Below are 16647 nucleotides of genomic sequence, written 5' to 3' on the forward strand. Positions count from 1 at the left end.
GCAAAATTTAATTTTAAAAAGTAAATGTCAACTTGGAAAAAGAGTACCCCGTGAGCATCATGGGAGAAAATATCGGGTGTAATTCTCTTCCAGATGGCACCCCTACAGGTGAGGCAGCAGCCTGTGAAATTACAGTCTGAATTACACTGCAGATGAGTAGGGCATTTGGAGCACAGCCTTCTGATATCAGTAATAAATGACTTGGTTCCGAACCAAGGACAATTCCCAGGAAATTAAAGGCTGTTGTCTCAGGTAGGGAACCTATAGTAAAATGAAGTTTAGCTAAGTGGAAAGTTGAGAGAAAGGACAACAGCCTTTAGCAATGCGTATGTGAATCTTTTCATCTGCTAACATTTTTAACTGGGCATATTAATTTATCTCACAAATGTCATATATTGGTTCTACATATATTCTAGAATGTGCATTGATTTTTCCAAACTGATAGTTTTCACAATGGATGGTGGCTAAGAGCCAGTTGCCAACTAAGCTATCGCTCTGAAATATTATGAATCATATACCTATGGTAAATTCTAATCTTGTTTAATGTGCTTTATGGGAAATTTTTCATGTCAGAACACTTGACTCCTTAATCACAAATGTAGTATAATATGATACAAATACTAAATCTTATTTTCAATCAGGTAAATGCAATTTAAGAAGGAACGTAGAATAGTAATTCAGAACTTGACCTTTGTAGTTACACAGACCAAGGTTCAAATTCTGGCTCATTCAACTGTTTCTGTGACTGTGAGCTGTGTTTTTAAGTCCTATTATTTTAATTTATTTAACATTTCTTCCCCGCCCCCAAAGCCCCAGTAGATAGTTGTATGTCATAGTTGCACATCCTTCTAGTTTCTGTACGTGGAACGCGGCCTCAGCACGGCCGGAGAAGCGATGTGTCGGTGCACGCCTGGGATCTGAACCCGGGCCGCCAGCAGTGGAGCGCGCACACTTAACCACTAAGCCATGGGGCCGGCCCACCACTAAGCCATGGGGCCGGCCCAATTTATTTAACATTTCTAAGCCTTAATTTCCTCATCAGTTAAATGAGAATAACAATAAAATGTGCTTTAGGGAAGAATTAAATAAGATAATCCTTATAAAGACACTTAATATAATGAACTTTAACAGTTATCACCACTATTATTATTTGAGATTTTAATTTTAGAAAGCAAAACAGCATTTTAAAATAACTAACTTTAATTTGTACCAGAAAAATAACAAAAAGCATGTATTGTTTCATTTTAACAATTATAATGATATACAAATACGATATTAATAATTCTTATTCTTTTATTCATTCGAAAATTGCTTACTGAGTTCCTAGTATGTACCAGGCACATTTCTAGCCCCCAGGAATATAGCTTCAAACAATATGGACGAAGTCCTTGGTCCTCTTGGAGCTTACATTTTATTAAGGAGGTAAAATAAACACAAAAATAATATTTTCTTTCGTAAGTGCTATGATGAAATACAAAGCAAAGTAAAGAGGTGGAGCTTGGTGATGGAAAACGGAAAAGATAGTTTACGTAGGGACATCAGGAAAATCCTTTGTGGTGAGGTGATAATTGAGCATATATCTGCATACTAAGTGAAATGAAAATTCTCAGTCTTCATTGAGTCTTCGATAATGTAGCATATTTCAGAGATATGCTAAATATGAAGAAATGTATAATCTATTCTTCTTTTGAAGGAGTGCTTTTCTGTTGATTTGCTAGTTCAGTTATTTTTTAACTTAAAGGTAAGAAACTACTTTGACAGAATAGAAGTCTCATCATATACTTACACAAGCAATATCTTGATACTGAAATGAAAAAGATGTTATCAAAGATATATGTAGAGGAAATTACTGTTTTTAATTATATACCAATGAAGAGAGAAAAAGGAGATAAAAATGGGAAAAGAAGAAAGACTTGCTTTCCCTTCTGCTTCTATTATATTTTAGCCCAATTCTACCCCACAGTGGCTGACCCCATATGGTGACTTCTGCCAAATTAAAGAGTCATGTGATATGGTCTTTCATAGGCTTTATGGCCTAACTCTGTGCCAGGCACTATGTAAATCCTCTACATGTAACAACAAAAGCATTTGATCATTTGCTTTTAGAAGTTCTCTGACCTAATAATGATGGCTGACTGTAAACAATGGGAAGCAAAGACATGCATTTATGAAAGGGTGTTTTTGCTGCCAGGGATGATTATCTTAGGTTTGTTTGCATCTCTCTCATTGTTGAGTTAGGCAGCAATGGGAATTGAATCTTAAAGCCAGTGTTTTTGTAAGGGGAGGTAAAAAATTGTCCAGTATTATTTTTCCAGCTATATAATCTAAAATAAGTCACTTAACCTCTCTAGTATTGATTTATCTAATATAAAAGTTAGGTTGTTTAAATCGTTAGGGCCTTAGAAACTATCTCTAATATTGTCTGATCAGAATTCTCATCTTAGCTAAGATAATCATTATTGGGTATGTGGAAAAATGCTTATTGGTGTGTATTATTTTAAATGGAAGTAGACACATGGAAAAATCTTAAGTATAAATGCCAAAGTTCAGAGTATTAGGTAAAATTGATTTTTTTTGGCCCAGGAAAAAAAATCTCAGTGATTGTCTTTGTGAGAACAATGTTGAAGTTGCAATTGGCACTAATTTGGCCAATGTGCTCGAATTATTTTGATTGGGTTTTTTAAATTTTATTTCTTAATTGTAAAGAAATTTTGAGCAGTTTTATATTTTTTTGTATGTACACACGTACACATAGGCTTGGCTGGTCTGAAAAAAGAAGTGACACAGAAAATGTATCTGATAGACTCCTGAAAAAAACCCAGGAATTTCAGTTCTGCTTCAGGGGTTGTAATACAGGACCATTCACTAAATAAATGTCATGTGATTATGGGTAGTGTGCCAAGCCTTTATTCTCTAATTTATTAAATGTAATTTTAAAATTCTGATTAGCTTTTAAAATATATTTTTTAAATAGCTCTTAATTTTTTCAGCTAACTTTAGATTTATTTTTCCATACCCTTTTACATATATTAGTATATTTAATCCTCACACAAACCCTATGAAGTAGAATACCATTGTTAGTGTCACTTTTCAGATGAGGAAACTGAGGCACAATGATGGTAACTTGACCAAGGTCACAAAGAGAAGAGAGCTCCTCTGGGATTTAAATTCATCTCTGATGAATGACTAATAATAACTTTATCTTAAATGCAGGAAATGAGCATGTTGCTAGAAGGGACTACTTTGTTATTGATCAAAAAGCCTTTTTTGGTTTGTTTGTAGTGCATGGAATTAAGATGGAGTTTGAGCATGCAGAAGCAGAATACTTAGATTTGGCCAACTATTTTGGAAGAGAATACTAGAAAACAGTTTGACACGGTGCCAAATCAAAAACAAACTTTTTTTTTGCCCTTTTCCAAAAAAGACTGGACTATAATGAATACTTAATTTGTACTAAAATGTGAATTTATTTTATTTGAATGTTTTAACATGCAGCAATCTTGCAAATGGGGACCATTTTGTCTCGAATCTATTAAGTTTATCAGCTGATCTTTTCTCCATAAGGTAAATAGATGGCTCCTGTTTTAATAATTTCTTAGCTTAAATTATAATTCACTTTAATCAATGGATCAATGCTTATTTATAAGCACTTGTGTGCACAGATCTGCTGAATTATGTCAGATTGGTAAAGATTTCTTACTTGAATTCCAAAAGTCCCTTGTTCTTTGAATACTACACAGGTTTAATGGGGAACTAACTTGTAAGGGTTAGACATACAGCTGAAGTCCTTTATCCAGAAAAAGTTTCCACCAAATCCTTAATTTTCCTAACGTAAACACATTAATAAAAGAGCTTTGTTGCTAAGTCTTTCTTCTGTAGGCAGTTATTTTCTTATCAGTGAATTAGTGTATTGGGGGTACTAGGTAAACGCCAATGTAGAGTTGCTAGTGGCAGTTTAATTAGGTTCCTTTATAAGTGATTCAAGCATGAGAATGGTATTTTCCATAAGTTTAAATTTACTGTTAATCTCTTCTGAAGATTATCCATTCTAGGTTTGCAGGTTTTCTTGTTCTAGATAAAACTGTAAAAAGTTTTTCTTCGTATGGTTAAACATATGGTTAAACAATGTTGTATTATCCTATGGGACAGTTGTTTGTGCACAGAACAAATGAGTGAGAACAGTTTTGATTTAGAATGCTAACGTTAGGATAAAATTCATATTGGTTCACCCTAAGCAGTGATAAGGCGTATTATATGCTAAGCACTTAACTTTCATGCTGCTCATGGTGGTTGGGGGAAGGCCCCTAGAGGGAGAAAGACTGGCTGAAACTGGCTTGATTGGTCACTCATGATTACTTTGTCATTTCTATGATAAACTGTGTAGCAATTAGAATGTACTGTGTTTGTGACACCAGTAGTGGCAAATTCTCTTTTCATTTGTGCTATGATTATCCTTTCTTGGTAGAAGATTCCTTACTGTTCTCTAAAATCTGGAGTACACGGGCCATGTTTCATAAACTGTTTCAAACAACGCTAGTTGTTCAAGGTGTTGATAGGTGTTAAATAGAAAAAAAGAGGTCTCTAGTCAAAAAGTGGGTAATACCTGGTTAAAGTATGTTCACCAGTCATCTTGACCATAACACTGCTCAGAACTGTTAATGTGCTAATGTGCATTCTGAATCTCTAAGAGGAGGATATAGCGTCTGGTCTTTCTCAAACCTCTTTGATTAAAGATCCCCTCCCTGGGGCTGGCCCCATGGCTTAGCAGCTACGTGTGTGCACTCCGCTACTGGCGGCTTGGGTTTGGATCCCAGGCGCGCACCGACGCACCGCTTGTCTAACCATGCTGAGGCGGCGTCCCACATACGCCAACTAGAAGGATGTGCAACTATGACACAGCTATCTACTGGGGCTTTGGGGAGAAAAAAGGGAAAAAAAGGAGGAGGATTGGCAATAGATGTTAGCTCGAGGCCAGTCTTCCTCAGCAAAAAGAGGAGGATTGGCATGGATGTTAGCTCAGGGCTGATCTTCCTCACACACACACACAAAAAATCCCCTCTCCTCCGTTTTTTTTTTTTACCCAAAGAGAAAGTCACTGGGCCAGAAACACTTTGAGAAATGGTGTTCTAGACCGGGGTTTCTCAGCCTTAGTCCTGTCGACATTTGGGGCCGGACAATTCTTTGTTGTGAGGGCTGTCCTGTGCGTTCTGGGATGTTGATCAGCATCCCTTGGCTCTACCTTCTTGATGCCCATAGCATCTCCCTCTCAGCTGTTGACAATCAAAAATGTCTCCAGACATTGCCAGATGTACCCCAGGGGTCAAAATCTAGTTAAGAACCACTGCCCTAGATTAATATTGCAATAATATTCTGGGGAATTATAGGGTCCATTAACAATTTCTATCTGAAATTTTCCTTTTAATGAGGAAGAAACAATAATCTAGAAAGTGGAAGCACAAGTAGAGAAGGTTCAATACAATCTACTGTAATAAACTTTCTGGATCCATTTTATACCCTGGCCTAATTTTCTAATAATTATTATGTGGAGAACTTACTGCAAAAAATAATTTCAAACTTTGCAGAATATGGGAGAGACAAAATATATATTTTTTATTGAAAGAGTAGCCCAGATATTTATATTGATCTGCATATGAGGGTATTGCATATTTCTAAAATCTATTTTTTCCCTTTTTTATGCAGGGCTATTTTCTTCTTTTTGAGTCTATGTTAGATTCTGTCCTTTATGCAAAGAACAAATACTTGGCAAAAGGAGGATCGGGTGAGTATAAAATTCTAGTTTTAATAATCTAATTTTAGTCTGGCAGAACCAAATGAACCTTTGGATTTCAAATAAACTATGCATGACTGAGAAAGTTCCCAATAGAGATGAAAGATGTCTCCATTAGATGAAGCTTTGACATTCATTTACTATACTATTGATAGTAGAACATTATGTAAGATATGCAGGACTATGGTATTCTCAAGAACACTTTTTATAAAAGTGGAACATTATGTAAGATATGCACGTTAATGGTATTCCGAAGAATACTTTTTATAAAAACACTAAGAACTGGGACGGCCAAAAAAAAAAAAAAAAAAGAGGCCGACCTGGTGGCGCAAGCGGTTGGGTGCGCGTGCTCCACTGCGGCGGCCCGGGGTTCGCCGGTTCGGATCCCGGACGCGCACCAGAGCACCGCTTGTCAAGTCATGCTGTGGCGGTGTCCCATATAAAGTAGAGGAAGATGGGCACGGATGTTAGCCCAGGGCCAGTCTTCCTCAGCAAAAAAAAACAAAACAAAAACAACAAACCAGAGGAGGATTGGCAGATGTCAGCTCAGGGCTGACCTTCCTCACCAAAAAAAAAAAAAAAAAAAGAACTGAGACGGCCCAGTGGCATAGTGGTTAAGTTCTCTCGCTCCTCTTCCGTGGCCTGGGGTTCGCAGGTTCAAGCCATGCTGTGGTGGCATCCTACATATAAAGTAGAGGAAGATGGGCAGAGATGTTAGCTCAGGGTGAATCTTTCTCAGCAAAAAAAATAAATACTAAGGACTAAGTTTGTAAGCTATTTGATATTCATATCAAAATCTAACAGCAACTCCTTTTGATTTTTAATCCTTATGACATTGAGTACTTTTCTTTCTGATAAAATATTTCATACTAGGCTGGAGATTATTCACTTCAGTGGCAAATTTTCCATGACTTCACTAAATGTATAAACTTTGCTTCTCTGATTTAATGAGAACATTTAAAAAGTGACTGACTTCTACCAAGTTTTTAAAGTGCAACATATCCTATCAGTATTTTTATTATTTTTTTTTTTATTTGTTTTTTTTATTTATTTTTTTTTTTGTGAGGAGATCAGCCCTGAGCTAACATCCGCCAATCCTCCTCTTTTTTTTTTTTGCTGAGGAAGACGGCCCTGGGCTAACATCGGTGCCCATCTTCCTCCACTCTACATGGGACGCCGCCACAGCATGGCTTACCAAGCAGTGTGTCGGTGCGCGCCCGGGATCCGAACCAGCGAACCCCGGGCCGCCGCAGCGGAGCGCGCGCACTTAACCGCTTGCGCCGCCGGGCCGGCCCCCAGTATTTTTATTTTTATTTATTTATTTATTTATTTTGTATGTGTGTGTGTGAGGAAGACCAGCCCTGAGCTAACATCCTGATGCCAATCCTCCAGTTTTTGCTGAGGAAGATTGGCCCTGGGCTAACATCCGTGCCCATCTTCCTCTACTTTATGTGGGATGCCGCCACAGTATGGCTTGACAAGTGGTGCATTGGTGCGTGCCGGGATCCAAACCTGCGAACCCTGGGCCACTGAAGCAGAGCGCTCTCACTTAACCACTACACCACCGGGCCGGCCCCGACCTATCAGTATTTTTAAATGGATCCCAGTAAATTTGGAAGGCTTCTTTTCGTGTCCCTGGTAAACTTTTCATCATATTAACTCTGCCTACTCAGAATAAGATTGTATTCTTACAGGCCTTCTGCTATGAACAGTTATATACAAACATAGCGTTCTCTTGTAGGGCAGGGATTATGTTTTGCTCATCGTCGACTCTTCAGCAAGCTCCAGAGCTCCTGAAACATAGATGGAGAACCATTAGAACTGAACTGAAGAGTTCAGTTGTTCTCCCTTCACTCACTTCCCCCTGCGCCTTCCCTTTATCAGAGCTTCAGGTGCAGCACATGGTTTCCGTGGTCAAGTACGGTTGACAAAACTGTTATATGAAAGTGGATGAGAAGGAGGAGACGTTTGGGACTAGTGACATAAAGAATTTGACCATACTGAAGCCTCCTGCCCATCCGTGTTCTATGAAATTACTTTCGTAGTTACGCTACAATAAAAATCAGGCCAAAACACAAAGCACAGAAAATGCTCCAGTATAATAGATTTTTTTTTATAATAGCATTTAATGATTGCCTTTCGTTTTCAAAATGCTCACATTTTATCACTGTATTTTTTGTAATCATTTAAAGATATGTTCCTGATCTCTGACATGAACCTGGCTAGAATTTTTAGATAATATTTTATCCTGCAACAGTTGACTATATCTTTCTGTAATTGCAATGGCTTTTTTTAAATGACCACTATACTTAATGACTGAAAACTAATATTATCTACCATTTGTTGAGTGTCTACTAGCTACCGAATAATATGCTCTCCCTTTGTGTTATTACATATCATTCTCACAACAGCCCTTTGAGATTTTAGAAACAAAAGTGTCCTGGATGACATATACTAAGTGGCCAAGCCTTGATTTTTTTTTTTTTTAACTCAGATCTGCTTGATTCCAATAGTCATGTTCTTTTCGCTGTCCCTTGTTGTTTCCCTACTAAAGTGCACTTTATTGAAGCTGATTCTTGCCTTGAAGTTGTTCTAGAGAAGAATCAGAAAACTGTTTCCATACCTCCCTGTGTGGTATTCATTGATCTTACTGAGGGACTGACAGCAACTTAATGCATTTAAATTGAATCCTCTATGAAATTCATTAAGAACTTACAGCATGCGAATAATGAGGTTATAGTTGATGAAACAGTGGCAAAGCTCTTTCCCATCATCGAGGCATAAAATGGAGGCTCATAAGTCTAGCTCTTTCCATATTTTTATGTAGCTAACATTAGCACTAAGATAATCTGGAGGTATATTGAAGAGGGGTCAGCATTTAACTGCCCAAGCAGTGCTGTGAAATGTTATTTGTTAACAGAATCAAGAGAAAAGAAGGGAAAATCAGAAATGAGTAACATGACATGGTTTTGCCTGGTTTATGTATTTGAGTTTGTCTAAATGAATATCACCAATCACGTACATGCTCATTCTTCTATTGCAAAGCAAAGTTTTCTTTTTATGTTTTTCTGAAGGAAAGATTTACTAAGGAATTAGTAGTGTAAAGATTTTAGAAAGAATGACTGAATTATGAGAGAGGGAGAATATTGAAGACCCATATAAGGATGAAGGGACCAGGATTTATTTTTACATGAGTTTAGGTTTAATTTATGTCTTACTATATATATTAATGGCATGGAGTGAAACCTTTGTAAAACACAGTCAGCCAATAACTTGAGTATTCATTCTTCTTGTTATCGTGGAGCAATTCCACAGTACTGTAGAGGTGCTCATTTACTACTAAGAAAAATAATCTTGTAAAGGTAATGAAAGTGGGTTTACTAAAGACAACTTCTATTTTTAGCTGAAATTTACTAAGCACTAATTGTGTGTCAGATATTATAGTGTTTTACATTCAACCAACCAAGAGATAAGGAAGAACACTAGGAAAATGTTTGACCATGACCGGTGTGTACTTTTGCAACTAGAATTATGACGAAAACGAATGTATGTTTTAGGGTGACAACGTAGAATGTAAACTTTTTATAACCTAACAATGTCAAATGCTACATCTCACAAAAATTGGAAAGAGAATGCAGAAGGCAGTGGGTGGAAGTCTGTGTACTTCAATTGCTTTATCTTTAATAGCAGGAATTTATGAAATATTTAAAGCTGACAAATCAAGTAACAATTATAAGCACATTTAGTACTACAAAGGTAATATTAAAAATGATACTATTGATTAAAATTGAGTGGTGAGGCTTGTGGTGATAGATCCTGTCTATATCTTGATTGTGGTAGTGACTGCAAGACTATGTATTTATCAAATCACATAGAATTATATGCAAAAAAGAGTGAGTTTTACTGCATGTAAATTGTACCTCAATAAAAATGACTTTAAAAAAAAAAGTGAAGTGGCATTTCCTACCTCCTTCTGGTCAAATGAATTATGACATGATTTGACTGCTGACTTTCCTGAAAAATATATTAAAGGTGTGTGCTAATTCTATGCCCACTTCTGTATTTGTTGTTAGTATTATCAATACATCTCTCTCTTTAATTTTAAAAAAATAATTGGGTAATTAAAAAGAGGGAAGGGAAAAGGAAGAACAAGGAAATAGACTAATTTTATCATTACTCATGATAGGAGATTAGTAAAAGTGTTGAAAATAGAGAATTAAAGATATTCTGTAAGGTTGTAATTATAAAGTTAGCTACTAGAACAAAAATACAAAAATTCCTAAATATAAGAACTAATACTCAGGAAAAAAGCAAAAAGACCATGTAGTGAACTACTTAAAAAACAAAACAAAACAAAAACTACAGAAACAGAAAAGATAACATGAAATGGTAGAATTGTGAACAAAAAAATGTTGCTCATATCAATAAATGTAAATGGGCTAAACTCGCCTATGCAAAGAAAAAGAATTTCAGATTGGGTCACAAAAGAAAACCCAATTCTGTGCACTTTATAGATGCACACCTAAAACAAAGTTATTCAGAAAAGTTAAAAGGATGAAAAAAGCTATTCAGGCAAATCCAAAAAATTGAAAACAGCAGTCATGAATAGAGTTTAGAGCTAAGGAACAAAAACATACCCATCTCTATAGATACTGAAAAGTTTTTTTTGACAAAATACAACTTACATTCTGAGTTTTTTTTTTTAAATGAAAAAATAAGGGTCGGCCCTGTGGCTTAGTGGTTAAGTGCTCGCGCTCCGCTGCTGGCGGCCCGGGTTCGGATCCCAGGCGCGCACCGATGCACCGCTTCTCCGGCCATGCTGAGGCCACATCCCACATACAGCAACTAGAAGGATGTGCAACAATGACATGCAACTATCTACTGGGGCGCTTTGGGGAAGAACAAAAAGGAGGAGGATTGGCAACGGCTGTTAGCTCAGAGCCGCTCTTCCTCAACAAAAAGAGGAGGATTAGTATGGATGTTAGCTCAGGGCTGATCTCCTTCACAAAAAAAAATAAAAATAAAAATAAGACTATTCAGAGACTAGCTTATATGATAAAGTATGTTTATCTCAACTGAAAGTCTGTAACGTGTTTAATGGGGAAACACTAAAAGCGTTTTCTCTAGAGTCAAAACAAGATTTGAATGCCCATTATTATACCACTATTTAACATTTCACCAGAGGTACTACTACTCAGTGCAGTTAGAAAAGAGAAAGAATATAGAAGATAAATTTTAAAAGGAGATAAAACTAACTCTTATTTGTAGCTTCTTTGATTCAAACCTAGGAATGTCAAGTGAGTCAACTGAAAAATGATTATAAAGAAGAAATTAGTATATTATAGAGATACAAAATAACATAATTAGAAGTAAGCAAAACTTATATGCAGACAACTTTACTACTGAAGGACGCACAAAGAAGATTTAAATAAATGGAAAGACATACCATGTTCTTGGATAGAGAGAATCGATACCATAAAGATGTCAGTTCTCCCAAAACTAATCTAAAATGCAGTACAATCCAGAAACATTGAAGATAGATGATATGTATGAGAGTTAATTATGCTTTTCTCTGTTTTTTAATCTATTGGAAAATTTTAATAGAGTTAATTTTCTAAAATTGTAATGTAATCCCAACCAACAGGTTTAGTTTTTTCAATTAGGATTTTAAAAATTCTTAATAGGAATGGCAAAGAAAACTCTTGAGATAGAAGGGTACCAGGGTAGGAGTAGGGGGACAGGAAGAATAGTGCTACCACATATTAAAATACATTATAAAGCCTCAATAATTAAAACAATATATTACTGGTTCTTAAATGGACAGACGAGTTGAACAGAATAGAAAATCCTGGTATAGACCCAATAATATATGGCATCTCATATAATTAAGAAAATAATTTAATGTAGTAAATTGTGTTGAGACAATTGGGTAGCCCTGTGTAAAAAAGAAAAAAAAGTAATGTTTAATTCACACAATAAATTGTACACTGTAAATGTTAATGAGTCCAAAGTTAAATGCAAAAAAAAAAGTGAAACTATAAAAAGACTAGCAGGAAACATAGGTAGGTGTATTCCTTTATAAACTTGGAGGAAGGGAGCTTTCTAAATAACACCTTAAATTCCGATGCCTTAGAAGAAATACTGATAAATTTGATTATATCTAAATAAACCTCTAAATGGCAAAATATGCCATATGCAAAGTCACAAGAGAAACTACAGACTGAAAAAAATGTATCAGTTCCTGTCACTAACAAAAAGCTAATCTCCTTAACATATAAATAGGTCCTGCAAATAAATAGACCACAAACCCAACAGAAAATTGGGCAAAGAACTGAATGACAGCTCACAGAAAAGGAAATACAGATGACTCTTAAACATGTGCTCAGGCTCTGTCATATTAAGAAAAATTTCTAATCTAAGAAATCTTTGCCTTACTCAAGATCGCACAGAGTTTTCCTGTTTTCTTCTTGAAGTTTTAGCTTTTACATTTAGGTCTGTGATTCATTTCAAGTTAATCTTTGTGTATGGAGTAGATGTTAATTTTTTCCAGCATCCTTTGTGGACATGACTGTTCTTTCCCATGAATTGCTTGGCATCTTTTTTGAAAATTAATTGACCATATACATGTGGATCGTTATCTGTAATCTGTTTATTTGATCTGTAAGTTTATCTTTTCACCAATACTATACTGTGTTAATTACTGTAACTTTATACTGAGTCTTGATATCAGGTAAAGAAAGACCTCCAACTTTGTTCTTTTTAAAAATTTCTTTGACAGTTTGGTCGTTTGTGTGTATGTGTAGTTTTTTAAAATAAATTTTAGAATCTTATCAATTTTAGAATCTATCAATCTATCAATTTAAGATTGGCTTGAATGAATAGATCAATTTGAAAATAATCAGCATCTTAACAATATTGAGTCTTCCAATCCATGGACATAGTGTATCTTTCCATTTTTGTAAAGTCTTCGTTAATTTCTCTTGGCATTATTTTATATTTTACTTTTTATCATTCTTACAAGTGGAAATTTTTAAATTTCATTTTTCAGTTGGCTGCTGCTAGTATAAAAATACAATTGATTTTTGTTTAGTAACCTTGTATCATATGATCTTGCTAAGTTTGTTCTAGTAGTAGTTTTACAAATTCTCAGGCTTTCCTATGTGAGCAATCATGTCACCTGCAAATAGAGACACTTTTACTTCTGCCGTTCCATACTTTCTACTTTAAAATTTTTTTGCCTATAACTCTTTGAATAAAATAGGAAACAAGTCCATTGAGATATAAATAAATAAATAATCTGAAAGTTTGATTAAGAATATGATATTTACCTAGTTTCAAAGAACCTCCCCATGAAATATCTATTCATTACAAACGGGAAAAGAGTAAATTTCAGTGTAGAAGCTTAGCAGACTCCACCTTAATCAAGTAATCAGGGTTGACATCCTCAGGAATGGGACAAATTGAAATTGTGCTCTGATAGGAGCACACAGAAATAATTCATTTCTTTGAAACTTCCTCAAAACTGGTAATAGTTTTGTAAAATCATAATTGTTGCATAGAAAGATTAGGGCCCATTAAAGGAGACATCTTCTTCCATGTTACTAGAAAAGACTGTCATTTTCATTGCCTTTCATCACAAGCAAAAATGGGAGGTTCCCCCTCACCCCTGACATGGTCAGAACTAAACTTGAATGTCTTATGGGATCTTTCAGAATATACATCTTCTTTCCATTATAATTGTCAAGATTATAAACTTGAGGACTGCGTCCAGTACAACACAGAATTACTAAGGCAGCCATTTCCTAATTCATTGTTTCTTAATCTTCACAGACCATCACAATCACTGGGGCCTTTTGTTAAAAATATGGATGTTCAGGCCCCATATCAGACCCTTTTGAACCAAAAACTAGGGGAAGAGTCCTGATCTTAATAATTAAAATGTATGTTTCCCTTTGTATCAGTCAGGGTTCTTGTTGGAAGAAATAGAAATCTATGCTGGCCATTAAACAGAGAAGGAATTTTTTAAAAGGATGGAGTAGTTTACAAAGTTTCTGTGAAAACTAGAAAACAAGATGGAAGGTTATGCATCCAGGAACAATGCTCACAATTACCTTATAGAATGTGTTTGGAAGTGATACCACTACCCTAATGATGGAGACTAGCAGACATAGTTTATGCTGCTGATCTCACCAACAGTAGGCATTGCTGCCTCTGAGAAGACGACGGCTTTGGGTGCATATCCTTATTGGAGCCTAGGTCATGTGCACATGCCTAACCTGCAGGGGAGGGAGGGAAAGCAAGTTTCTGTCATTTTCAGCTTCTATAGAGGGAAGCAGGCCCTGCCTCATAACACAGGGGTTTATACAAACAGTTCAGAAGAGGGCAGGCAGAGTGGCAGATGTATACCATTCACTGGGAGAGCCACGTCTCTCAGAGGGTTTGTGTTGGAAACCTGATATGGTATGTGCTAATAAGAAATTGCCTCTGTTATAAATTCCAGATTTGCAAATACACTTTTCTTGCTATTTCTCTCTCTGTGTGCACAGCAGTGCCGTACACCTCACTCACTCCTCCCTCACTTCCGTTGGTTGCTTTCCGTTTTAGTGTTTCTTTTTGCCCTGTCATCTCATTCCTTTACTCAGATGGAATAAGTAAGGCTGAACGTTTCTATTTTCCTCACTTGGCCCTGAAATTGCATTAATCCCCCATCTTTCTCAACCCTTTCTCCTTCCTCTTTCTCTTCCAGCAAGTGCCGATGTACCTTAGGAAGATGGGGTTCCTCTTTCCCTTTCTTCCATTTGAAAAGCATAAAATGTGACATCATACAATAATGGAAAACATGTAGATTTTGCAGTTAGACCTTAAGTTGAATCCCTGCTTCATCAGATGACTAGTTCTCTAGTTAGCTGATTAAGACTAGTAATTTGGGCAAGTTACTTTATCTCTCTGAACTTCAGTTTCCTTATCTGTAAAATGAGGATTATAATCCATATGATCCTTATAGAATCAATCAAATGAGATACTTGACGTAAAGTAGTTGCTCAATAAATGTTAATTCCTCTCCTAAGTTGCAGCTGGTAAGCATGAGATTAGTGTTAGATTTATATTTACAGAAGTTTCCAAGTGGATTTAAGCATTGTGCTAACACCTGCCTTTTGTGCAGCACTTGACTTTTACGGCACTTATCTCAGTGTCATCAGCCACTGGCACCGGTTCACAGTGCTCACTCAGAAGTCTCCTTTAGCATTTCCATGGTTCACTGCCTCTTCCTCATCTTTAAATCTGCTTTCTTCACATGTACTATTTTGATTTTGTTCAGTGATATTGCAGTAGTATCATTTTCTACTTTTTTTCAGTACGTAATTTTTCAGTGTGTATTGCAGCTACCTTTTAGCCTAGCTAAGTTTAGTGGGCCTAGTCCTTATTAATAAGTTAATGATGGGAAAATGTTTCCAGTTTCCAAATAAGTATTAGTTAATTTTTTTAAGATATCCTTATTATATAAATTGGAAATTAATTTTTTAAGCTTATTGAACTCCCAAAATATTTGCTGATTTAGTGACTTAGTAGTACATTTCCCTTTATGCATATCATTTTATCATTGACTATATTTCATAAATCTTTTTCCATATTGTTCACACTTATTGTGAAAAGAGCAGTATTTATTTATTTTGACTTATCTCTTTTTGTTCTAAACCTTTTTACTCTCTGATTATTTAAGCAGTGACTCTAATGTTTACCAGGAATTGTTTCTTTATGCATCTCAGTCTTATCCTTTAGTGTCCAAAAGTTTGTGAGGCATTTCTCAGGATAAAAGATTTCCCATCTTTATCTATTCACCACGTGAGCTGTTCTAGTGACAGATGAGTTCTGGGCAGTGAATCGAGAAGGACACAGATGCCAAAGCCCTGAATTTATAAATGGTCTGTTAAGAGGGTGCTTTTGTCCAATCAGCTCTTTATTAATTTCACCTACAAGAAGGAATAATTATTCAATTACGCTTCTTTCTGACAAAAATCAAATGACAGATGTGTCAGAATGTGAAGGTAAAGGGTTAGTCAGGATTCTGGCAGGTGGCCCATAATTTTAGCCAGCTGTGAGGAGGTGGATATAGAACCAAATTGATGTATAACACTGATTACAAGTCCTGTATGAATCTTCATAGATCTTACTAACTGAAAGATAAAAAATAATTTCATTTCTAAAGTCTAACATACAAAAACCGTGATTTTCTGTATTTTTATGCAATATCAACTTGAAAAATATACCTCAGTGCTACAAAAAGTAAAATCATACTCCTCTTTAGTTTGGTTCTTCTTATTACCAACATATTTTCAAAACTTTTTAATTAGTAAGTTGTAACTTTTCCTTATGAAAAGGTTATCCTTGTTTCTTAGTAGTATTACTAGTACCTCATGTTGCGCGGTACAGAGCCAGAGGCCAGCAGACTTTTTCTACAAAAGGCCAGATAGCAAACGTTTCCAGCTTTGTAGGCTATACGGTCTCTGTCCCAACTACTCAACTTTGCCGCTGTAGCGCAGCGCGGCCATAGACCATAGGTAAATAAATGTGTGGCAGTGTTCCAGTTAAACTTTGTCTACAAAAACAGGCAGTGGGCTGTATGTGACCCATGGGCCATAGTTTGCCAACCCCCCATATAGAAACTGATGATATTTTAAAATAAGTTTCACTAAGATTTTTAATAATATTCTAAAGTAGAAGAACTCTATGAACTATGTTAAGTAACTTGAATGTCTGTGCACTGCACAACTCCAGAGGATGTTCGGTTCACACAGACTACAGTGTGAATGGCCTTCCCTGAAGTAGTGCAGTATGGGGGCCCTGGTCATGACCTCCCT

At 36.0% G+C, this 16647-nt stretch overlaps 1 protein-coding gene across 9 annotated transcripts in view; it reads left to right on the forward strand.

Moving 5' to 3' along the window:
• PRMT3 (protein arginine methyltransferase 3) overlaps positions 1-16647 on the forward strand; it is a 129370-nt gene that overhangs the window by 62558 nt on the left and 50165 nt on the right. For all 9 annotated transcript variants that reach the window (XM_058546136.1, XM_058546141.1, XM_058546143.1 and 6 more), the window contains exon 11: positions 5701-5779. In XM_058546136.1, the coding sequence (XP_058402119.1) occupies positions 5701-5779 (79 nt within the window). The remainder of the gene's footprint in view (positions 1-5700; positions 5780-16647) is intronic.

Source organism: Diceros bicornis, chromosome 7 (assembly GCF_020826845.1).
Source record: "Diceros bicornis minor isolate mBicDic1 chromosome 7, mDicBic1.mat.cur, whole genome shotgun sequence".
In the NCBI taxonomy this organism is placed as follows: Eukaryota; Metazoa; Chordata; class Mammalia; order Perissodactyla; family Rhinocerotidae; genus Diceros; species Diceros bicornis.